This window comes from Patiria miniata, unplaced genomic scaffold, assembly GCF_015706575.1.
Source record: "Patiria miniata isolate m_02_andy unplaced genomic scaffold, ASM1570657v1 HiC_scaffold_1, whole genome shotgun sequence".
Lineage (NCBI taxonomy): Eukaryota > Metazoa > Echinodermata > Asteroidea > Valvatida > Asterinidae > Patiria > Patiria miniata.
In genome coordinates this window covers 5,923,223-5,949,172 of record NW_024037047.1, presented here as the reverse complement: position 1 = coordinate 5,949,172, position 25,950 = coordinate 5,923,223, and the positions used below count along the sequence as shown (strand labels likewise).

Here is a 25,950-nt window from a genome sequence, read left to right as displayed (position 1 = left end):
CTTTTTTTAAAGCAACCCATGTCAAACTAAGTATACCTTAGGTCTACCCTCTCTTTTTTCGCCCCTAAAAGCCATAGTTTGCGTATTTTTTTCAGCTTAAATCTAACTACTAAAAACTTACTTCGAACCATACTTCAAAACCAACTTCCCAACAACCAAACAAACTATTAAAAATAAAAAAATGTACATTGTAAACAGGGAAAATGAGTTCTCAACTTGACCCAATTCCATCAAAATCAAAATATAGGTTTCCGGCTATTCTAAAACGTTCATCGTTCAAGTACCTATTCTAATATTCAGATTCGTACAGCAACATTGATTTAGTGCACTTCGGATGTTTAATTTCGTCTTTTGTCTGACAATTTCAAATTTCGTTGAAGCAATGAGTACACATATGTAACGTCCCAGACCATTTTCACTGTTATCATCTTTTTTTTTCATATTATGGACATGCCAAGCATTATAAAATATCGGTGGCGGTGGGTTCTGGGGGTGCACTAAGACCCCAGTAGCCCAAGGACTATTATGCTACATTTTCTCACTTATTCTAGGTTCACTTTTCTTGGTAAGCGATCTTTAAGTTCAGTACTGTACTCGGTCCAATAAAATCATACAAGCGAATGACTGCGCAGAACTGTGCACATTTCCACCTGCTTCTTCAAAACAGGGAACACGCTTAGGCACACACCGCACTAAATTACTTCACATTAGTTTTAAATTGATTGATTAAGTCGAATTCGATCTCTGAATGCCTCCATTTGGCTACAGCTTAGACGAACTTGATTTGTAATGAACGATATTCTTGACCTGATTTAAGTCAATTAGCTTACTTCAGATTCCTGATGAACCTGACTGGGGACGTTACAGAGTTGGCCTACATTATTAAATCACGTTGACTGGGTGTTGATTGAACTCTCTCTTGAATACTCAAAGAGACTACTCGGCTAAGACGGATTGGACAAGGACCGTATGTGTTTCCATTTCCACACATGCATCAGAGGATGTGAGAACATCGTCTGTTTACTCTCGCGACTCTGGGCAAAACGACTGTAGCTGATCAGCAATGTCTCGAAGCTCTACTTGCTGAAGAGCTGTGATGAGTTTCTCGACCGTTGCCATGCGACCTTTGCTGCTCCGCCAGCCGACGAGGGCGCTGTGGATCTGCTCTCGGGAGTCGGTGGGATCTCTGTACCAGATCTCTTCGATGCCGTTGTCGGCGCCCTTTCCCATCAGTTTACGGTAGAGAGGGCGCCATTTGCTGCAGGGCAGTCGCTCGGCGACAAAGTCAATTTCTTCGTCACGGATGGGGACTTGCCAAAAAAACAAAAAAGAAATTAAACATTCCATTGGCACCATATACATTTCAATAAGACAATGAGATTGTAACATTTCCAGAGAAGTGGATTGGACTTGGAACAGCAGTCCCTGAGAACTAGCTACAGTGCAGTAGAATCAACAAATAGAGCCATTTAATTGATAACTTTTCAAGTTTTGCTTTTCAATAATTTTTTTTTTACTTCTTGCGAAAGGTCAATATTGGAAGTCTTCTACCCTCCAAAGGCGTTTATTTCTTTATTTCTTTATTTATTTATTTTGCTCAAACAGACCCACCTTACGAGCAAGACTGGTCCCAATCCCTGATGACGATGGTGTTACGGAAACAGGGACATCGAAATGTCTAATGTAATTATTCACTTACTACACGTGGACCGGATTTTTCTCGTTCGAAGTCTCTTTCAAAGTGAATATCTTTAAAATTACTAGAAATAATGATATTTTTATATTTTTCAGGGTTAAGCTTGAACATAATAGGGTAAGCAATGGCATAAATGAGAAAAACGAAAATTAGTGGGACAACGTAGAAATACCACCTACCCTCACTGCTGGTGTTATCGGTGTTAGAAGCTCCGGCAGCTCTACATATACATCCCTGTAAAATAAACAAACGCCGTTGTGAATTTCCTTTATATCTTTTCCAACATTATAGTTGCAACTTCATATGACCAGAACGTCAATAAAACCGTAAATATCGTTTTAATGTGCAATGGCAACGGATTGTCTTTGTCCCTATCATTTGACTTAACTAGAGATTGGGATGAATTTGGGTTGACTTGTTAGTAACTCGATTAAAACTCTCTGTCTTTTACCTTAGTAAGGGGAGCAGTTACAAGAATTGGCATTTTCATGACCACATCTTGTAACTTAAGCTGCCTGATGCCGATCATCGCTTGGAAAAAGCTGAGTTTTGCTTGGAAAGGTCCCTCGGAACGAAGGTGAACATCTCTCGAGTAGACAGGTGGGATGAACAGCAGCCACGAATGACTGATTCGACTGACATCTCCTGTGGATAAGAAACATGAAGGACGAGTAAGTGGGTGGGTGGGTGGGTGACGAGGGTTGAGGGTGTGCCTAGCAGTTTGTTTATGCATTTAATATCCCTAATTACTGAAGGTCCCCAATTTGGCAATCGTGTACAAAACATTATGGGAGGTCTTCCTTAAAAACTTAAAGTACAAACAAAAGAGGGCAATAGAGGTCCCCGATACACACTTGGGTGAACGTATAAACACTGCCTTATAGGGTACCGGAACATGGGAGGTACCCCACAAGGAATGCCCACCGACTTGCGGGGGTACCGTTTTGGTACCCAACAAGTTTTTTTCACGAAATAGATATCTGGATTTTTCTCAAAAACAAGGATTTCCAAGGTGGGTTGATGTGTCCCGAATAGAAGAGTTTTAGAAAAGGGATATTAAGTCCAAATTTCAGCCCAGGAAATTAATTCTGGTTAAAATCAAAGCATTTTGAAATTAGTGTGAAACATTGCAACATTTTGGTACGCTATTTGGATAGCTGGAACAAACTGCCTGAGAGTGCCATCCAAGCGCCCATACTTCTCTGCTTCAAGCAGAATTTAAGTAACTTGGGGTTTTTAATGGGCAAATGAAGCCCCCTAAACCCTGCCACACTTCTCTTCTAGATGACATGAAGATGGAGGTGAGGCCTTCAAGGTATGTTCAAGGTATGTTCAAAGGAAGAAGGCCTACCCCACTTCTATGCCTGTGTAAGGTCGTGTGTGTGGGTGGGTGGGTGAGGGGGTACGTCGGTCAGTTGGTCAGTCAGTCAGTCAGATAGGCACCAGGCATACACTAGGCTTGCAGTGCCCACTGTGACTAGCAAAAAAAGTCAATCAGTATGTTAATTGCTTTGCTAAATGGAATGGCCAACTAAATAAAGTGAATCGTCCATTGTGTTTCTTCTCACTCGCTTAGCCGGGAGTGTTCCTTTGTAAGAATTTAGAACCCATTTCCAGCCGTCATCCATGCACTCCTCGTCTACGTAGATTGTGAACGAGGAAGCCTCACCAGACGTGTATTCCAAGCTGAGTGGGTAGTATCCTGTCATGCCACTTTTGGCGCCTGCCAGTTTGCTTGATCTCTCGTTGCTTTCGACGCTGGCTTTGCGTGTATCCTAATCGTGCACAACGCAAGAACACAACAGATAATCTTTAAAATGTCTCGAATATTAACGCCATTAAATTTTGGTAAAAATCTCCATTCGAACGGTTCTCAGGAGATATATACACACAATGTGTTTGCAATAGTTTGGTCGTAAAATTGTCTAAACCTTCAAAAATGAAAACCTCAACAATCCTCGGGCACTACCCTCGACTGAGGTTGACTATCATGAACATTAATTATATGTTTGGTTGTCCTTATGGTTTGTGGAATTGAGATGCTGTGACCACAAAACATGAGTAAACGCCAGTTTCATTATTCAATCGGAAAAAAAGAAGAAATTTTACATAAAACTATACCTTAATTGTGTCAATGATGTAGACATTGAGATACATCTGATGGAGACCTTCGACCTTGTAGTGTTGCCAGTACACCACAGCTTCCAGGTTTAGAGGATGTGTTTTACTGCACCCTGAGCAGACATACTGGGAGAAGTGAGATGTGGAGATAATGACGTATTTCTCATCGACCGAAAAAGTTAACCCGGTCACATCGTTTGAAGCCTTTTCTTCCGTGCGAGAATGCCATTTCTGCTCCACACAATTCCACATTGCCTGGGTATCGGTGTCTTTACCGTGAAGGAACGTAGTAGCCTCAGGAACTTGGTCAACGGTTACAGGAGTGGTATCGGTCTGCCAGTTGCACTTGGTGTCAGTGGTGGGATCAGTATGTACACAGAAGATCCAGCCGGGCTGCACTCGAGCTCGATGCGGAAGCTTTATCTTGACATTTTTATCGAATCTGTCCAGACCAGGAGATTCCAGTTCGACGAGCGGACTGAGCCACAAGGAGTCGGGATCTGTCAGCTTGGGTCCGATGGAGTCTGGGCACAAAGAAACCCTTGCTATAATGAGCTGGTCTCGGCGATCAGGAGGAATAGCACCCGAGGGAATTTCTACGATGACATCAGAATCCTCGCAGGACAGGATGCCTCCCTCTGGACCAAACTGGCCCATCATAACCAGCCAAAATGGATCTTTTCCGCAGAGGACCTGGATAGAATTGGTGGAGTCCAAGTCCTCTACCAAAGGAAGAGAGACTGTTTGGACGCCTTGCTCGGAGTTACCTGCGCTAGAATTGTAAATCTCAGCTCCTCTAGGACATTCGCCACGTTCTATGGTGGCTCCTTTGTCCAATGTATAACTTACAGAGGGCACAGATGGTTCTCTATGCCGGTAGGCTCTAGGCGACGGAGTGCCACTCCTGTGTTGCTCTTCCTCCCATCTGTGCACGTTCTGAGATCCCCTTCTCTTTCTTTGAAATGGTAAAGACAAGATACGTACAACGTATATAGAATACAAATTCACGAACTTCAATAGGTTTTAACACATATAGTTATATGTATGCGTCAGATTGACAACTTGTTTCTGAATTTTATGACATGAGAGGTTACAGAATAAAGGATTGTAGTAATTACCTCATGACAATGAAGCAGCTCAGACAAAGAATAATCAGTAGTAGTAGTAGTACAATGACGACTATCCACATCTTAGGACCAGGTGGACCACCATGCGAGTTTTTACACATATAGAATCTGTGACATGGACGAAAAAGCGAGTAGGCCTATAGTGAATTTATTAGCTTTAAATGATATTAATCAAGGACCACAAAACAGGCCTGAACTAAGCCGGCCCCTGAATTCCCAACCACAACAATTTCTCTATCAACAATGTAATTGTTCGACAAATTAAAAAAAAAAAACTATTTCAACTGTAAGGAAACTAGGAATCTCACCAACCTGTACTCGCCCTTTTGGTTGTCATAACATTTCGAATCACGACTTAGGCTCCAGGTGAAAACCTCCTCGTCATCATTGCAATGAGACCTGTTGTTCAAATGAAGATCCTGTACCTCTTCATCATCATGCATTAGACGGCAGAACTCCATGCCATTTTCTTCTTGAGGTGCTGCGGTCTGGTTAAACTCCACGTCATCCTCGATATCTTCCCCATCTGCCCGTCGATCTCGGCTGCTCGAACGTGTGCCGCTCCATTTGTCCTCAATTCTACCTTCGGTATTCCCTCGCTGAGCTGCTTCGTTGTGACCCACCTCACTAACATCTGCGTAGGTCAAGATTTGACTAGCCGCCTTTTTCTCTCCCGAAGAGTTGACATCGACATCGAAACCTTCAGTCAGGAATATTGGAAGCAACATCAGAAGCAAAACCGAGGGTCGGCAAAGGAGATTACAAACAGATAACCCACGACGCCCCATGATTCAGCTTTTCTCGACTCAGTAGAATTGAAGTTCCTGTAAAACAAAAAAAAGGAAAGTTTTTTATACACAAATATTGCTAAACACAAAATAAGTATACGGTAAAATAGTAAGCATCATGATTGCAGCCAGTCGTTCATCGACGACCATGACGTCCTCAGTGTCGCAGACAGCTTTCTAATGTGATAGCAGGCCTATACGGGCACGGCAGACACGCCCACACCTTTCACACACAAGTTTGGGATCAGCAGAGGTCTTGGCCAATGGAGCGGGAACATGACGGTGACGGCGACTCTCCTCGGCCGAAGCAATGCGGGATGCCTCAGAGGTTTGCAAAAAGGGCACTTGTTTTAAAAAAAGAAGAAGAAGAAGAAGAAGGGGGGGGTACTTGTTTAAAAAAGGCCACTCTTTTAAATTATTGGGGTGGGGGGGGTGGGTAAACACTTGCGAAAAAGGGCACTTGAACGTACAAGGGCAGTCTTTTAAAATAATGGGGTGGGGGTATAAACATACGCCACTACCTTCGTTATCCTTGTACAATAGGTGAATTCCTCGCCAAAATAACTTAAGTTAAGTCAAACCATATTTGATTTTTTGTTAGCTGGCATAATCCATTGTAAAGAAATTAGGGAATGCAGGGTCAGTCACAAAGAAAGTGTTCGAATTAGACCAAAAAGAAAATACAAAAAAAAGTGGCTCGCTCCATTTAAAATAAAATGATGGAAAGATGTTGCAACCTGACGCCATTTTGTTTTTCATATATCATCTAAATGAAGGTCAATCATGCAAATGTAGCGGGACGGCAAAAGGAGGCCGGCCCTCTATTTAAAGAGGACGAGTGTTCTAACAAAAATGATGATATGACGACTATTTCGAATAACATGAACTACAATAAAATTTATTCTTAAAACAATTCCAATATTCAAAGCCCTATGCACAATAATATATTAAATATGACACAGTATACAATGTGTGTGTGTGTGTCAAAGTTCAACACATGTACGCTACACACTATAATACAAAACTACACAGTCATGACAGTACAATGCAACGAATGTCTCATCCCGAATCTACACAGTTTCTCTCACAAAATGATGATGAAACACAGCAAAATACTCACTGGGATCTTTCTATGAAGTACCCTCCCAGAATGATATATCTCAGGAGCATGGCAGGAGCCATGCTCCCTACAAAAAGAGAGAATTTGCGGAGACAATTTTATGTCGGTCTTCTCTGCTCGAAGCCCACAGGAGAAAACTCGTTACAACTTGCCTTTACGCGGGAAGCCCAAAGGTCATGATATGCAAATCACTCGCAAAACTTTTAGATAACAACAGAGGGCGCACTTGGTCTCCCTACACAAAAATGATGATAAGACATGAATCTGGGACTGAGGAACATCCAATTTTGTTAGGAAATACTCAGAAAATTGTCTTGACTCTCCATGGACTTTGTACACATTCGCGGAAGTGGCATCAGGTTGCAATTTTTTTTTCCAAAATATGCATAAAGTTCATGTTATTGAGTAGCACAAAATTTCAGGTACGTTATTAATGTTCACATACTCTATTCTCAAGTTATGTCTATTTTAATAATAATATCCATAGAGCTATATTAAATTATTTCAACAATCTGTGAGGTGACATGAAATTGAGTATTTTTTTATATTTATTTTTCAGAGGGCAAAGCGTCTATGATTATGCGTGCAGATTATGAGAAACAACACTGAATCTTAACCTGCAGATTCTGACCATTCAATGGTCGTCTTTTATCGTGACTTCGGTAACCCGATGTTGTACAAGGCAAAACCTGGAAGCTATTGACCAACCCACAGCACTGGCCGAACATCTGGTTTATATGACGCCACAAGTTCAAGAGCCAGCACCATTGGATGACGCGGGGTTGCACAAAATTATGTGCACAGATAGATGATATGAGACGTCTGTAGCGTCACTAGTGTGGCTTTACACACGTACCGTACACAGTGTCTGATCTCCACACTACTATACATACAAACATTCTGGAATTTGTATGGCTTGTGGAGTCATTTTTTTTCGGGGAGTTGTTCTCGTGAACTAAAGTTTGCGAGTTTGAAAGTTAACTTTTAAAATGCTCCTATTTTAACCAAAAATTCATTTCTTGGGCTGAAATTCGAACGTAATATCCCTTACATAAAATACCTCAATTTGCAACAAATCAGCACACCTTGGAAATTCCTAGATTTTGAGTAAAATCCACATATCTATATATTTGGTGATAACCTTGTGGAGACGTTTTTACATATAGAAACTGATCTGTGGAGACGTATACAATATTTTGTTCCCTATCGTGTAGGTATACGTCTCCACAGGATATCGTGTACCAGATCAAACCTGTGTGCTCGATCAAAAAAATAAATAAAAAACCAACCCGTCCACCTCTGTCTGATCCAAATGCAACAGACTGTAACAAAAGGTAAACATTTGAATAACAAAGACCGCTGCAACAACAAATTCTACTTGGAAAGCGCACGGCGCTATTGTACGTGACCCAAGGCCAAGCCCAACAAATGTCACAGACTATTTCTACACCTTTGAATGAACACAGTCAACATAATCTTTAATACACAAAATAAGCAGGTACAGTCAACGAAGTTGTACCGAAACTTATACATGTATCAAGATGTATCAAAATAACAAAGATTTAAGTTCCGTATTGCATGTGGAAAGAAAAGAAGAATAACTTGAACAATATGTCCGTCGGTCCTTCCAAAATGTGTCTATATTTTCTTACGTTTTAAAGTAACTTACAGCATTTGAAACATAAAAAACTATACCAAATTACTATGAAAACCCTACTTGACTGTAAATGAATAACAGACTCAAGCATCCCGTGAAATCGGCCAACCATCGTTGAAAATAATGATTTTTTTCAAATGACTGCCCCCTCGCTCTATTTACCAAATTTAGTAGTCAACATTCTGTTTGCAAACGGGTTCAAGCCAGATGGTTCCCTGACCTAACGATTCTCCAACGTCTTATAAATTACTTAGCCCGGCCGAAGTAAGGACAGGGAACAACTTAGGTCGTCCCTTTTTAATTCCATGGTTCTCAATTTGTTTTTGGCCTTTAAGGAGGGTTGGTCGCTCGATGTTGAATGCACAGCATGCTAAATAAAATTATGCAACCCCCAGCATCTCCGTTGGGTGGATAGTCTAGGCGATAATTACAAAAAAAGGCTCATTTAGGGCAAGAAGAGGCATTTTTAGTAGAAGTTGGTAACATAGCTGTTTTACCTAATTTCGGGGTGCTGAATCCGAAAATAATAGTTACCAAGCTTGATTTTAAGTTGAAATAGGCCTTATTTGCATAAATCGTTAATACGCCAAAATGTTAGTATTGATGAGCTTCAAATTCACAAAGTTATTTAATAGCACAGTTACCCTCACAAAAATGAATGGGACATTATGTGAAAAATGATAACACCTTGATATCTAGGCCAAGAAGGCCAAGAAAAAAAAAACATACACGTTGCTTGATCGATAATTCATTAAAAACATGTCGTACTCGATTCAAATGTCGGCTAATGATTGGTCATGACTGGTAAAGCCCATAAAATATCAAGACAAACATGATGACGTCGTCCTTAGAAATTAACGTTTGTCATCCCGTAGAAAAACCTGCCCAAATGAACTTACAGTCTGCAGAAATTCTTCCTGACTATTGAACACGCAGAAAAAATACACGGTTTGCGTGAACAATAATTCATTAAATACCTGTCCTACTGGATTGAAATGTACTTGTGGGCTAGTGATTGCTAACGACTGGTAAAACAAGCCTATAAAGAAAAACGAATGTTGTCCTCATTGAAATTAATTTTTGCTAAACGTGCATAAATGAAGTCCAATTTTACAGAACTTCTTCCCGACTATTGAACACACAGAAACAACACACACGTTGCTTGAACAATATTTCCTTAAATACATGTCGTACTTGATTGAAATGTGGGCTAGTAGTTTGCCATGACTGTTTAAACAAGCCTGTCAAATATAAAGACAAACAAATGTTGCCATCATTGAAACGTATTTTTGTAAACACGTAGAAAAACCTGCCTAAATGAACTCCCAGTCTACAGGAATTCTTCCCGACTATTGAACACGCAGAAACAACACACAGGTTGCTTGAACAATTAGGCCCCAATTCTTTAAATACCTGTAATGAGATTAATGCTGTTTCTTCATATACATATTGGATCCAGCTTTGGTGGATTATAACTGTACTGCAGGGTGTCCCAAAAGTGCCCCCCCCCCCTCTCACAGGAGGGTGTATCAGAATTAACTGATGAAAAAAATATCTCAAATTCAATTATAAAATTGATGATCCCAAACATTTTTCTTTCTGGTATAATTTTTTTTGTTGGATTCTGTTTCGTGGTTTTGAACCAAAGGCCATTACGTAACACCAGTAAATGTTGCTCCATTTCAAGTTGAATGGAGCGTTTACATTGAGAGCGTATACAATGTGTTTCTGGGGTTTTTTTTTTCAGGCCCGCCCCTGCCTGAATGACCTGAATCAATTTGAACTGTTATAACTGGTGTTTGAGAAACTCTTTGCTATAATTAAAGACGACATTACATAACAAATAGCCTTTGTCAACAATATTAAGTGTCAACCATGCTATTCCTCTTGTTTAGTTTATTAATGTAATCAAAATCCCAGTTTATTCTAAATGTTAAAGTTAAAATAGTGCAAAATAGTACTTTATTTAGCACATAATAGCTTTTAATTGGAAAACCGGTGAACCGAATCCGATGAAAATTTAACAGAAAATAGTACATTGAATATGCTTCACAATTATGTAAGAAAAGTAGAAATTTCACATTTCATTTAATCTTTTGTTTTTGAGAGGGACATTTCTGGGGACACCCTGTACGTGACTTTATCTGCGCCATGCAGCTTATATGAAGGTTTTTACTGTCAACGCCGCCACGGTGAACACCTACTCTCATGATCAAAAAGATCAACAGATAATTCCAGTTGTTTTAATAACCCTGATTGTCCATCCAGTCATCTGTACTGTGCACAACCTGTAACACGTTTGCGCAATTTTGAGAGGTGGATGGATTGGAGATTTTAGATTAACAACCACCTCACTTTGTTTTGGTTTTGTAACTTCAAAAAAGGTGTGTATTACTTTACCTGTAGCTTCACTAAGCATACAGGTCGATGACAAGTTAAATATACATCCCCCCTTCCCCTAGCATGCAGCACTCGTCCCAAACAGTGGGGTGTATACCTGTAAATGGATCCAGAATTCCCTACGCGGGCCAAATAACAATTTGTGTGCCCTCAAATTCTTTACTATTAGATAATTTTGGAAGCCATGAACTTGAAGGTTTATAAAATAAATAAATAAATAATAATAAAAGATGGGTAGAAGCCGTGCACAGGAGTGTGATCTCGTATTTCTGTAAAATGCGCATGAAATTGGGCCCTAAAATTGCTCTAGTTCGCAATGGATGTAGCGCAGGCATCATTTTTCAAAATGGCGATGGGCGACATGATTATTTTTCGGGGTAACCATCTTTGGATGGAATTTTCTCCCAAAAGTCATTGAATAATCGAACACAAATTGAACAGAAAATGACAGATTATGAAAAAAGCATTAGATGGGTGTCTCAAACACCTTGGAGAGTTGTGAGTATTTTCAATTATTTTCGGAAGTACGCTTAATTATCGCTGATAAGGTCTATGGAGTCGATTCGCCGGTCTGCACCCAGCGTGCAACAGGGTGGCGGAACACCGTAAATGTAGTGCTCACACACAGCGTGGCGCTGGCATGGTACCTCAGCTCAATCCGTACCGCGCAGTACCCTTGTGAATGCACGCATGTGTAAAATATTTACTTCGGAGTTTTTCCCACGGATTTGGACAGATTATCCTTATTTATTCTCTTTTTTCCTGGTTAGAAATTCTAGACAGGGTCGGCGGCATAACAAGTGCTTTTTCACCCTTCGGTCGGGAGCCAAAAAGGGTCGGTCGGAAATGAGAACCATAGAATATAAAAAGGGACCCCCTTATAAGAACAACATTTTTCCAGCATCAATGAAGACAACATCATGACAATATTGTTACAAAAACCATCCAGTTCTGCTGTAAAATTTGTAATTCAATAATCCATCCATTTCAGAAATAACATAAAAAGCAACATTTTGCATCTCCTTTAAATGTTACATTTTTTCAGGCTTCCCAGTCTAATTTCTTTGAGTATTCTTTGTGTTAGGCCAGGAGCAGGGAACTTTTTAGGGTCTCTCTCAGAATTTTCGATTTCACAAATTCACGCTATACAGCATGCAGGCATATAGGGTCTACGTTAAAAAAATTACGTGCTAAGTATGTCGTTCTGAAGCACGGTGCCAACCATAGGCGTTGATCGGTGGGGAACGGGGGACATTTCGTCTCCCCCACCCCCCAACTATATTCGTCCCTAAATAAAAAAAAAATGGAGCCTACATTTGATTCTATATAGCTCAGCAGAATAGCTGATTCAATGACTCCAAACTCGAAAATAATGTTTAAATGATGATCTTTTGCTAAAACTTTGCCAGTAGTCAGAAACTGCCTCAGATCGCACCACAGAATGTCTAGAATCCATTTTTTCGGGGCCCTTCAGCGGGCCCCGAACACCACGCCGTTTAGGCTTCGCACTCGCATTAGTTCTGATCTAGATACACGTGACTTGTGTGTACCACCCCACACTTTTGAGAGGCAATTGAGCTCTTGCAGGTGCCAGCAGGCTTTCAGAGCTAGGACCTACACCAGTTTGGCCTGGCTTGATTTGTATAGTGATTTGTACTTTAATAGCATTAACATGAATTTGCTGCCGGTGCCTCTAGGGTGGAGCAGGGCATATGGAACACTGGTGCCTATTGGGCCTACGAAACACGTAATCCGGGCCACGACCAATCCGTTGTCCAACTCGATGTCTGTTGTGTCATTACAAACAACGGAACGTGGTTCTTTACATTATTATGATATGGCTATAGGCACAGCCTAATAATAATATTTAAAAAAAAAAACATTGTTTCCGTATATATCCATTGCGCATGAGCACGAGAGAAAAAAATATGGTGGTGCTGAATTGATTGTCGGTCACCTCGGCCGCACTATATAATGACCTAGCCAACATCGGCACCTGCCAACTCGGCACCTTGCAAACTCGCTAACCGTCTTCAAATAATTAGTATGTGTGTAAAAATGTCATGAAAAAAACAACAGTATAACATAATTGTAAACATTATTTTAGCAGACACGCCGCGGTACATGACCGGCCGATACCAACCGGACCGGGGCCGGGCGGTGATGAGCGTACCGTACCGGGCGTGGCAGAGGCGCTATAGCTAGCGTAAACTGGCCCAACGGGTTTCACCGGGCGGGATACGGTGCATGGACTGCACGCGAGGCCCCTCGTACAGGCGTGGGGCCCAGCAGAGCTAGTAGTGTGCATGGCCCGCCGGGGGAACACGAGACTCCAAGCCCAGCGCCTCTCTTCCTGTCCCCATGTGCGCGCTCTATGCAATTACCGTCGTTGTGGCCGCTAAACGTCACGTGCAAAGCTATCTCAGTATCTGCAGATTGGACTCGTTGATTTTTTTTGAAATAGTATGACACGTCAAAATAAATAGATTTTAAATCATTTTCATACGAGCTTGCGTTTTGGAAATATAACAAAAATGGCAAAACCCAGTGAAACATTCAGTCATTTTTAGTGTCAAATTATTTTAATTTTATGATAATTCTATTCAATTTTCGAAACTGCACAAAAACGTTTAATACATCATTGGAACCTTATAAAATAAACACCAATTTGGTTTTTGAATCAGATTTGTATCTCTTGTTATGAAAAAGTCATGATTTTCTTTTCCGATTCACCGCACGAGGTCAGACGGTCCGCCGTGACACACGGACAAAATACAGTTCCGATCCCGCGTCGCACAACGCAGCAACACGGACCATGCCGTCAGCACTGCTTCACATGGAGGCCAGGTACATAGACATCCAACAAGTGCGGCTCTCTTGAGTGAAAAGAATGTGTGTTTTTTTTGGAAGATTTGTTTCCTTCAGACTTTGAATAGTTAAATATTACAGCATTATCCTCACAAAAACACTCCACAACGTATTGCTATTGCGTGAAACATAACGTTCATGATGAAAAAATGTGCCAAAATACCCTTTAACCGCTGATCATACAAATTCGTACGATCTGTATATGCGTTTCAAAACCTGACTTGAAAAAAAAACATTCAATTGAGAGTGCGCTGATCATTTTACGACACCCGCAAAGACAAAAAAAAGTAGTTTTTAAGTATAACAAAATAAAACTTATACCAATATTGCGAGAGGAGAAAAAAAATCGCAATTACTCAGAGAGCAATGCATAACAACTTTTTTTTAAGAAATTCATTTCTAGCGAGCCGACTTACTGACTTTATTAAAGCTCCGTATCCTTAATTCAGTCGGGGCTGAAGTATGCGTCGCCAAAAATAACTTACACATAGCTGGCACAACTGATTGTGCTGCGCGATCTAAAAAATATTCCACCATTGTCTGATGCAAGTCAGCAAGTGCAAGCTCGCCTGTTCAGGCTTGTACAGGTCAAAGCCGGGTCGTCGTTGAAATTTGAATGACAAAAGACGGCTGCCAATCATAATACCCTCCACTTTTCACAGGCGCGCCGTCATTGTGACCGAGCCGAACAACACGAGTTACAAAGTCTTCACCAAAGCTATAATGATAGGCTTTCAACGGAATCGTACATAATGTACTTATTTAGCGCGCCATTTTTTTTTTAACTTTTCCTGATGTATTTCTGGACACACATCATAGCATAAATCACTATCATAGCCTACGTGAATCAAATCTTGAGTAAGGGACCTCAACAAAGAGTATATAATTGTCAAAGCAATGGGCCTTATACACGAGTCAGCCATATTGGATTGAGAGTAAGGAAATCCTTTATTTTTGGAACTTGTGTATGAAAGCAATGACGTTACAAATTAATACCAGTCTGATCTGGTGAATTAGTTAAAACCTGTGATTAAACTTTGTGATTTGAGACACATTTAAAAAAAAAAATTGAAAGTGAGGCTATAGTGAATAAATAGTCTGGCACCATCCCATTCAACAGTTCACAATTTATGAAATACATTCGGGGAACACGAGAAAAAAATGGACAACTAGTGCATAAGGCCCATATGATTGGGAGCCGTCCTTTTCCTGGTCCTAGAGTGCCAGTCTAGTGTCATCGTTGTTCTCGTTACACTCTAAACAAAGCATTGGTCAGATTTGACTAGAAACCAGTTAAATTTGACCAGCCATTCAGGTCAGCTGGGTGCAACTGAAAATCTGTCAATCGGACTAGATTTTTCCAGTCAGTATTATTGACTTTTTTTGAAAAAATAGTTATGCAAATAACTGAAATGGTCTCGAACCCAGCTATGTTTCTAGTCATAGTATGAAACTTTGCATGTTTGACTAAATTCCTAGTCAATTTCAATAACTAGAAAAACCAGTCAATATTTTGACTAAGTTGGTTTTAGAGTGTATACCGTCTTTCTGACTGACTGACCGACTGACTGCCACGCGTGAGGCCGGGCAGCGAATCTTTTTTTTCCCCCAATTGACATCCGATTTCCATCTTCTGATTGGTCCATTACATGCATATCTAATGCCTTGTTCTCCATAACACAAACCCAAGATAGGCTTTACGTCTTGTGAGAAATGTTCCTTCATCACTTTACTTATTTAAAGGTAAACTGAGAAGAAGAGAAAAACGCTCACTGAGATTTGAACTCGGATCACCTATTAGAAGTCGGGACCTCTTCCAACCAGTCCACGAATGAGCTGCCAATCGTCGGTGATTTAAACGCTATTATTCCTTGTTATATAACTTATTCTCTAATTTCCCTGGACATCATGAATATGCATAATGCAGAGAGAGCCCCTTCTTTTGATATTGTCCGATGTCGTTTCGAAAAAGATTTGACGAAGAGCTTTGTTCACCACCTTCATCTCTATCGTCACCACCACCATCATCTTCCTGTACTGTGCAGAACACTCCTCTGAAGTGTGTACTTCATATTTTGTGGCAGGCAATAATACCACTAAACCACTGCACTAACTTTTGTGCACTACTTGGTAGGCCTATTAAATCAACTAATTTTTTTTGTTAAAATTTTGTTCAAAACGCACTTACAAAGTTTTGCTGAAGAGTTGAAATCGTCGGAGAACGAAACAATTTATATTTCAATACACACTTGCCAGATAAAGGTGTACATATCAACACACATCCGCCAAAGAGGAACTGAACGGATCGTTTTAAAGATTACAATTTTTGTGCTATACATGCACCCAAAAACAGTTGTACAAAAAAGGGGGACAATGAGAAGTGGCGGAGTGAAATGGTTTACGTGACAAAGCATGGGAGAATATGATTTTCGCAATATGGAAGAGGGATTCCCCCGCCGCAACTGTAAAGCTTTGAAACATTTACAACGGGTCATATCATTGTGTCTAACTTTCGACGATGAATCACCGTCTATGCCGGCACCTGCGGAGTACAGTACCCCTATACGTATTGTGTCTATTTAAGGATACAGACTACATGCCCAGGTAGCCTGCGCCGACTGGACCAAACCGACCCTAATACGATTTGTACAACGTCGTCATGTGAATTGCCACTGCACTTGAGGTTGAGTAGAAGCGAAGGGGCCCAACTCTAAACCAGTCTTTGAATATTTTTTTTATGTGGCATCCTGGATGAAATTGGACACGAAAGTCGTTCTACTTCTCAGCTCAGCTCAGCTCATTTTCAAACTTGCGATGGGATTCCGGCCTACTTTTAGGGGTAATTATCTTTGGATGGAAAAGTCAACGGAAAGGCACATAAATAAAAAAATACATTAACATAAATTGGCCTGGACCCCAAAATGCACCAGTTGGTACCATCCAAAGTGGCAAAATATAGTTGCTTTTTTTATTGCTATGTCATGTTGTAGCTTATTGTTGATTATCACCCCTTGATATTCCAGACCCCTTGTAAAGTTAACACTATGGGTATGGGACGGAGCCACGCCCCCTCCAAATGAAAGTTATTACAATTACTCCTGAACGCTTTAGCTGATCGGTATGAACTTTGGTGATCTCTCTTATCTTAAACCAGAGGCAAATGTGGGGCAAAAATAATTGTGTAGGATGCCAATGGTTACCATAGCAACCAGTTAAGTTCGGATCACTTTCGGGTTATTTTGACCATCTCATAGCTGGTGGGCGCCGCCCCGCCCCCCTAAGATTTCAGCCATCGAGAGACGAAAAATTGTGAAACTCAGCACATGAATAGAACAACTTAACATGAATACACCCAAGACATTTCATGACTATAGTTTAAAAGATTTTGGAATAATGGCTAATTAATTATTCATATGCACGAAAGGTGTCTGCTTTGTGTACACTACGTGTATGAGGAAATTCAGTTCTGACGGCGCGTAGCGCCGGAACATTTGTCCCTGCGCGGCAACCCGGGGTCCGAATTTTTGGTTTTTCAAAAGACGCCCAAGACTCGGGAAATTGTTTTCAAGGGTATCGCGAAAACAAATTAGGGGAGGGGGCAGATTCTGCCCCGGGCCTTTTAAGGTTAAACCATGAATATATGTGCATTTTTGGATAGAGTCCAATCTTTTCTTATACTAGGCCTATCCTTTGCTTACTTGAAACTTAAATTCATGGCCACCGTCTAGCCTATTAACTACAATACATGCTGAGGTTTCCAATATGGTCGAGTGCGAGGAATCTGGCTCTGTCCCATCAAGAGACGCTTCTCTTATAGTTTGACTTGAATAAATAGGTGAAGTATCCTATTCAAATAAAGGGCCATATCCAATTTTATTTTCGAAAAACACTTCTCAAGCACTGGCAATATGTGATGCCACTGACGATATAGGCTGCAGAAAAAAATGCAGCGGCCAACTTAGGGTGTGTTCGTGTGAGGGGAAGACCAATAGGCAAGGGCGGATCCACACATTATTGGCGGGGGCCACAAACAAATTTAGTCCCCCAAAACACGTTAAAGTTTTGTCTTTTAATTGAATTTGATCAGCCGATTTTTTATTATGTATTTTCAAATTTTACCTCATCCTACCCCCACGAATTTTGAATATTCATGTTTTGTACCACCAGCAATCGATCTAGCCTATTTGCAACATTACAGTTTTGCCTGTAATTAGGAGTTGAGGCATTTGAAAGACATATAAATGTCTCCCTAGTGTCCCATGTCTCCCAAAGATTATGCTTCTGACGGTAAGGTGTCTCCCAAATTGTACTATCTACGGTGGTAATAATAAGTATAATACATGTAATATAATAATACAAAACTTGACCTGATATAGCGCCTTCCATAAAAATCGCTTAGTATAAGAATAGTATAAAAACCAGCATACCCAATTTATATATATATCAAACTATATGAGCCAAGTTAATATTAATTGAATGAAAATATAAACATACACACCGTACACTGTATACACAAAACTACTAAAACACTGCCCATTTCCCTAAACGATCATTGTGAAAATATACAAAATACACCGTACACTGTATATACAAAACTGGTGAACACTGTCCATGATCATTGTGGTCATTGTGCTATCAGAGCCGTAATGATTTGATATTGCAGAATTTGGTGAACCATGCGGCTAATAATGCGGTGTTGACCAGCAGGACGTCGACCCCTTTCTGTTGGCTCAGTAAACAGTTGTAAATGCAACAATTACGTAACACCGTGCATGTTATGTTACAACTAATAAGTTATTATAGGCACAGTACATCATTTGCAGCTATATCCAAAGAGTAACTATAAACGAAATTAGTGTTGAAAAGTTAATTGGTTTAATAGATAGTAAAGGATCTAAACTTTCTTTGAAAAAATATATAACGTTTTTTTTTATGATTTAGCAACCAGAACTGCCTTCACCAAGAACTTCACCGTCCCTATGTTATGCTATTCGGGTCGTATTCATTTCAAACTATGTTTGAATTATACTCTTAGGTCTACCTTCTCTTCTCACGCCCCTAAAAACCAGTTTGCGTATTTTCTCAGTTTATCTCTAACTACTAAAAACTTACTTCGAGCTACACTTTAAAACCAACTCCCAAATTATTTTCTTTAAAACATATTTATGATTCACTTTTGTTATTATACTATTTTGACGCAATACACTTAATTGTGTAAAACAACAACACACTAAACAACTATTTGATTCTTGCTTCAAAACTTTTGTCTTACAGTGTATGTTGAATTTGATCAGGTCATAATTTTTTTTGTAGGTTTTTTGTACTTCAACCTTATCCTATCCCCACGAATATTTATGTGTTTTTACCTCGAGCTAATCGATGTAGCCTATTTGCAACATTACAATTTTGCCTCTTAATAGGAGTTGAGGCATAAGAAAGACATTGAAATGTCTCCCTAGTGCCGCATGTCTTCCAAAGGTGCAACTTACGACGATTATGTGTCTCCCAAATGGTACTATTTACGGTGGTAACTATAAGAATAATACAAAACTTAAAACTGATATAGCGCATTCGATAAAAACCACAAAGCAAAATAATAGTATAAAAACAGCATATTCAACATATATATAAACATATCAAACTAGACGAACCAAGTTAATACTAATTGAATGAAAATATAAACATATTTTCTTACACCGTATTTTTTTTATACAAAACTAGTAAAACACTGCCCATTTCCCTTAAATGATCACTGTGATCATTGTGCTATCGGAGCCGTAACGATTTGCTATTGCAGAATTTAAAGAGCGGTTAATCATGCAGTGCTTACCAGCAATAGGTCGACCACTTTCTGTGGGCTCAGTTAAAAGTTGGAATTTCAACAATTACGTAACAACATGCAAGTTATTTTACAACTTACAGGCATAGGTCATCATTTACAGCTACAGCAAGTAACTAATGAAATTAGCGTTAAAAAGCATACTTGGTTTAATAATGGAACTAAACTCCTTGTGAAATTATTCTTTCATCCGTTCCAACAAATAGTGAGCCCACTCTGTAATTGTCATTCATTTATTTTGTTCAATTTCTTTCATATTTTGACATATTGTGATGCTGAAAAGGTTTAAATAGGATTAAAAAGGATAAAAGTTAAACAAAAATTGAATAGGATTTCAGGTGAAAAATATGAACTATTTCCAAAAAACCAAGGCAAATTCATTTGTACTCTTATCATATTAGTTGCCGAGTTATTTGTAAGGATTAGGACACAGTGCACTATACATGCATTTCATGCACAAATAGGTGCAGTGTAAATCCCTCCTAATGTCTTTCGAATGGATGAAAAATTACTTCTTTTACATAATTGGCATTTTCTCGGCAACCCAATGTGCTGTTTTTATGATATTTTAAGTATTTGAAAGAAAACGCTCTAAGCTTTAATCCGATATCCAAAATATAAAAATTAACCAATTACATTTTTGGAAAAAAAAATATGAATAGTAATGGTTGCATTTTTTTGGGCTTACCCTGTACAATGATTTGATGTTTGTCAATTAAACTGCAATTCGGCCTTTTGGCCGTGAAGGGTTAACAAAATAAACCATGAATAATACTACTACTATATAATATATTGTACAGACAGTATATACACAACATTGTATAAACCATGTTCCCCTCCCGTTTTGCAAGGAAATTCTTCAAGAGTTTAATACACCTCTCAATACTAATTGTTTAGCGGCATCCAGCTAGTGTAAAACAAAAGCTACCTACGGTGCATGCCTCACCTCCAGCTGCCCTGGATGGTACTGTACCTATCCCCCTCCCTCACCTCGCCACCTTGCATCCAGCCCCACTTTCTATTCCATTACAGCAAGGTAAATTACCGTTGAATGTATACTTACAGGAATCTCTGTGGAATTAAAGATCACCGTCATTTATAGCAAACCAGTCAATGACCGGAATTTAAGGGCTTGTTTTTGTTTGCATCTCATTTGACAGCGCATTTACCGTACATTACAGGCACATTTTGAACAGTGCACATTATTAAAACATTAATTCAAAATAAAATCATTTTAGTTAAAAAATAAAAACAAATGAAGGAACGAACAGCCCAACAGCCAAACAAACTATAAAGAAAAGAACCCAGTACAATGTGAACAGGAGCATGGGTTCTCAACTTGACCCAATTCCATTAAAATCAAATGCTAGGTTCTCTGGCCATTTTAACATATTTATTATTCGAATTCGCCTATTTGTACAGCAACATAGACTAAGTGCACGTCGGAAAATTTCGTCTTTTGTCTGACAATTTCATTCAATTTCATTTCGTCTCGTCTACTCCAAACCAAATCAGCACCCCCCCCCCCCTCCAAGAGCTTTTCATTTTTATTTTTTTTTGGAGGGGGGTAATTTTTTTTTAGTCCCAAGATTTTACCTTGGTTATATGTATGTGGCCTATTTTCGAGTAGTTTAATAGGGGTGTAAGTGCCGCCACCATTTTCAAAATAGTCCGTCCCCGAAAAAAAACCCTCCAATTTTTTTCTGCGGCCAAAAATTTTGGGCGAAATTTTTTTTTGGCAGTGGGTTCTGGGTGCACTAAGACCTCACGTAGCAAACGGACGCTAATTCTAGGTTTACGCTTTTCTTGGTAAGCAATCTTTAAGTTCAGTACTGTACTCGGTCCAATAAAATCATACGAGCGAATGACTCCACAGAACTGTGCACATTTCCACCCGCTTCGTCAAAACAGGGAACACGCTTAGGCACGTGCACACCGTACTAAATTACTTCACATTAGTCTTTAATTGATTGATGAAGACGAATTCGATCTCTGAATGCTGCCATTCGGCAACAGCTTAGACGAACTTTATCTGTAATGAATAATATTCTCGACTTGATTTAAGTCAATTAGCTTACTTCAGATTCCTGATGAACCTGACTGGGGACGTTACAGAGTTGGCCTACATATTAAATCACGTTGACTAAGTGTCGATTGAACTCTCTCTTGAATACTCAAAGAGACTACTCGATTAAGACAGATTGGACGAGGACGGTATGTGGTTCCATCCACACATGCATCAGAGGATGTGAGAACATCGTCTGTTTACTCTGGCGACTCTGGGCAAAACGACTGCAGCTGATCAGCAATGTCTCGAAGCTCTACTTGCTGAAGAGCTGTGATGAGTTTCTCGACCGTTGCCATGCGACCTTTGCTGCTCCTCCAGCCGACGAGGGCGCTGTGGATCTGCTCTTGGGAGTCGCTGGGATCTCTGTGCTGGATGTGCTCGATGCCGATGTCGGCGCCCTTTCCCATCAGTTTGCGGTGGAGAAGGCGCCATTTCCTGCTGGACAGTCGCTCGACGACGAAGTCAATTTGTACGTCACTGATGGGTTCTTACAAAAACAAAATCAAACATTCTATTTTAGCACCATAACGGTGTCAATAATAAGACGACGAGATTGTAACATCTCCAGAGAAGTGGACTTGACTTGGAACAGCAGTCGGTTAGTTTTAAGTGTAAAGATGGATTAAGCCCTCAGCAGTAGAACTAGATACAGTCTAGTAGAGTCAACGAACAAAACCGTTTTTCATAGCATATTAATTTTGTTTTTCAATAATTAAGTTTTGGCTTCTTGCGAAAGTTCTGAACGCTCTTAATGGAAGTCTTCAATCCTCGGAATCAAGGCTTTTGTTTTGCTCAGATCCACCTTACTAGCAGACTCATCCCGAACCCTATTCTGACAGGGTTACGGAACCAGTCTACATTGCACTGACCGGCCGCAAAAGATTCGAAATGCTTGTAATTGCTATTCACCTACAACACATGGGACGGAGTTTTCTCGTTCAAAGTGTCATTCAATCTGAATTCGTATTTGGAATTATTAGCAATAATGAAATGCATGATTTTTTTTAGAGTAAAGCTAGAAAATTCAACGGACAATTAGTTCATTAATGATAAACGATAATGCCTGGGACAACGTAGATATACCACATACCCTCACTGCTGGTGTTATCGGTGTTAGTAGCTCCTGCAGCTCCACATCCCTGTAAGATAAAACGAACCTCGTCGGGAATTTTCTTTTAAATCTTTTCCAATATTATAGTTGCACCCTTATTTGACCAGAACGTCAATAAAACCGTAATTATCATTTTAATGAGCAATGGCACGAATTGTCTTTGTCACTATCACTTGATTTGACTTGAGATAGGGATGATTTTGGATTGACTTGTAACCAACTCGCTTAAAACTCTCTGCCTCTTACCTTAGTAAGGGGAGCAGTTACAAGAATTGGCATTTTCATGACCACATCTTGTAAGTTAAGCTGTTTGATGCCAATCATCGCTTGAAAAAAGCTGAGTTGCCCATGCTCTGAAGGGTCCCTCGGAACGAAGGTGAACATCTCTCGAGTAGACATGTTGGATGAACAGCAGCCACGAATGGCTGATTCAACTGACATCTCCTGTGGGTAGGAAAGATGAAAGGTGAGTGGGTGAGTAGATAGGTGGGGTGGGGTGGGGTGCCCTTGAATGGGTGTACAAGCGTTACATTCACTGTGTAGGCCTACGAAAATGAAATAAATGTAAATGTAAATGTAAATATCTCCTCTTAAACCAGATTTCAGATACGTTATGTGGACTTGCCCCTTGTCCACTCCAGGTTTCCCCCTCTGTGGAAAACAGATTCAGATGCATTTTTGGGGTTAGGTTTAGCCTTCGTAAAATGAAGAGAAACACTCGAAGTTGAAAGGGTTTTCAAGGTGTGAGTAAAACGATATTTTTCACAGGTTTTACGAAAACAAAGAAAGGTATTAAACGTAAACGTGTGTGTGTAAGTAAGTGGTTCCGTCGGTCGGGCGGACGACTCAACGGGAAGGACATGTGGGGTGATGGCATTGTGTTCCTTTTATCCGGTTTTTTTTTTTAAAGATTTCACATCCGGGGTGATGTTTTTCAATAGGTTTGACATTATGGGTTGATTTAGTCCTGAAAGGACCATCACCCCACATGTGGGTTATGGTCAGCACGGTCAGTCAGTCAATCAGAGGACACTATGCCTTCCTAGTGCCCACTTGTGACTAGCAAAAAGGTCAATCGGTATCTTCATTGATTCGATATTTGGAATACCAATTAAGTGAATCATCTATTTTGTTTCTTCTCACTCGCTTAGCCGGGAGTCTTCCGTTGTAAGATTTTAGACTCCATTTCCAGTCGTCATCCATGCACTCCTCGTCAACAAAGATGACCAGCGACGAAGCCTCACTAGACGTGTATTCCAAGCTGAGTGAGGAGTATGGTGTCATGCCGCTCTGGGCTCCTGCCAGTTTGCTTGATCTGTCGTTGCTTTCAACGCTGGCTTTGCGGGTATCCTATTCGTGCACAACACAAGAACACAGCAGGTCATTACTTAGAAGTATTGAATATTTATTTCATTAGTGAACATCTCCATACGAATTGTTCTTAGGAAAGAAGATTTCTGCAGTGATTGAAAACCTTAACAACCCTCGGACACTACACTTGACCGAGATTGACTCTGATGAAAATTAATATGTAGTTTGACTTCCCTTATATTTAGTTTGACTTTCCCTTTGGTTTATAGAATTGAGAATATACAATAACGACAACACCTGACCAAACGCCAGTTTCATTATTCAATCCAAAATAAATTTTACACAAAATATACCTTAATTATATCAATGATGTAGACAGTAAGATCTATCTGATCGAGACCTTTGACCTTGTAGTGTTGCCAAAACACAACAGATTCCAGGTTTAGAGGATGTGTTTTACTGCACCCTGAGCAGACATACTGGGAGAAGTGAGATGTGGAGATGTTGACGTATTTCTCATCGACAGAAAAAGTTAGCCTGGTCACGTCGTTTGAAGCCTTTTCTTCCGTGCAAAAATGCCATTTCTGCTCCACACAGTTCCACATTGCCTGGGTGTCGGTGTATTTACTGTGAAGGAACGTGGCAGCCTCGGGAAGTTGGTTAACGGTTGCACGAGTGGTATCGGTCTGCCAGTTGTTCTTGGTGTCAGCAGTGGGATCAGTGTAATGTACACTGAAGGTCCAGCCGGGCTGCACTCGAGCTCGGTGCGGAATCTTGATGAGGACATTTTTATCGAATCTTTGCAGACCAGGAGATTCGAGGTCGACGAGGGGACTAAGCCACAAGGAGTCGGGATCTGTCAGCTTGGGTCCGATGGAGTCTGGGCACAAACAAATCCTTGCTATAATGAGCTGGTCTCTGCGATCAGGAGGAATAGCGCCGGGGGGAATCTCTACGATGACATCAGAATCCTCGCAGGACAGGGTGCCTCCCTCTGGACCAAACTGGCCGATCATAACCAGCCAGAATGGATCTTTTCCGCGGAGGACCTGGATAGAATCGGTGGAGTCCAAATCCTCCTCCAAAGGAATAGAGAGTGTTTGGACGCCTTGTTCGGAGTTAAGCGGGCTAGCATTAGAACTGCCCATCTCAGCTCTTCTTGGACTATTGCCGGAACATTCCGTGGAGGCTCCTCTATCCAATGTATAACTAATGGAGAGCAGAGATGGTTCTCCACGCCGGTGGTGTCTTGACGACGGAGTGCCACTCCTGCGTTGCTCTTCCTCAAATCTGTGCACGTTCAGAGATCCCATTCTCTTTCTTTGAAAAGATAAAGATAGGATACAAAATACAAATCCAGACTACAACAGGTTTTAATAATTTTGTTTGCGTAAGGTTGACAACTTGTTACTGAATATTATGACATGAGAGAAGTTACAGAACAAAGGATTGTAGTAGTTACCTCATGACAAAGACGCAGATCGACAGACAAAGAATATTCAGCAGCACTAATACAACCCCAACTGCTATGAAGATATCCTTCCTATTGCAACGATGACATGTATCACGAGGATGATGATGATCATCATCACCTTTATCATCATCACCATCTCCATCGTGATGATCCCTACTGCGATCATCCCTCTTGTGTCGTTCTTTCAGTCGTTCTCTCTTACAGACAAACATTCTGTGAGGGGGACCAAAAAGTGAGTAGGCCCAATGAGATATTAGCTAAAATGCATTTATTCAAGGGCCACAAAACAGACCGGAGCTAAGCCGGTCTCTGCACCATTCGCAACTACAAAATGTTCGACCAACAGTCTAACTCTTTGCCAAATAAAAAT

General features: G+C 40.4%; 1 protein-coding gene across 1 annotated transcript; it reads right to left on the bottom strand.

Annotated features, from left to right (window-relative positions):
* Nucleotides 1-452: 452 nt before the first annotated feature.
* Nucleotides 453-25,122, bottom strand: LOC119718739. The gene is made up of 5 exons (XM_038188175.1): nucleotides 24,460-25,122; nucleotides 23,939-24,145; nucleotides 23,042-23,239; nucleotides 22,775-22,823; nucleotides 453-1,310 (listed from the first exon to the last, which is right to left on the bottom strand). The coding sequence occupies exons 1-5, from the start codon at nucleotides 25,120-25,122 to the stop codon at nucleotides 1,021-1,023; spliced, it is 1,407 nt and encodes a 468-aa protein (XP_038044103.1). The 3' UTR covers nucleotides 453-1,020.
* Nucleotides 25,123-25,950: the final 828 nt, after the last annotated feature.

What these genes read in the sequence shown, in the direction of transcription:
- LOC119718739 (XM_038188175.1), bottom strand. Translation starts at nt 25,122, where the DNA reads ATGATCGGCCAGTTTGGTCCAGAGGGAGGCACCCTGTCCTGCGAGGAT. An exon ending in ACATCATTGATATAATTAAG is followed by an intron (nt 24,146 to 24,459) that starts GTATATTTTGTG and finishes GTGCACGAATAG; the next exon opens with GATACCCGCAAAGCCAGCGT. An exon ending in CGATAACACCAGCAGTGAGG is followed by an intron (nt 1,311 to 22,774) that starts GTATGTGGTATA and finishes TTTTTTGGCAAG; the next exon opens with TCCCCATCCGTGACGAAGAA.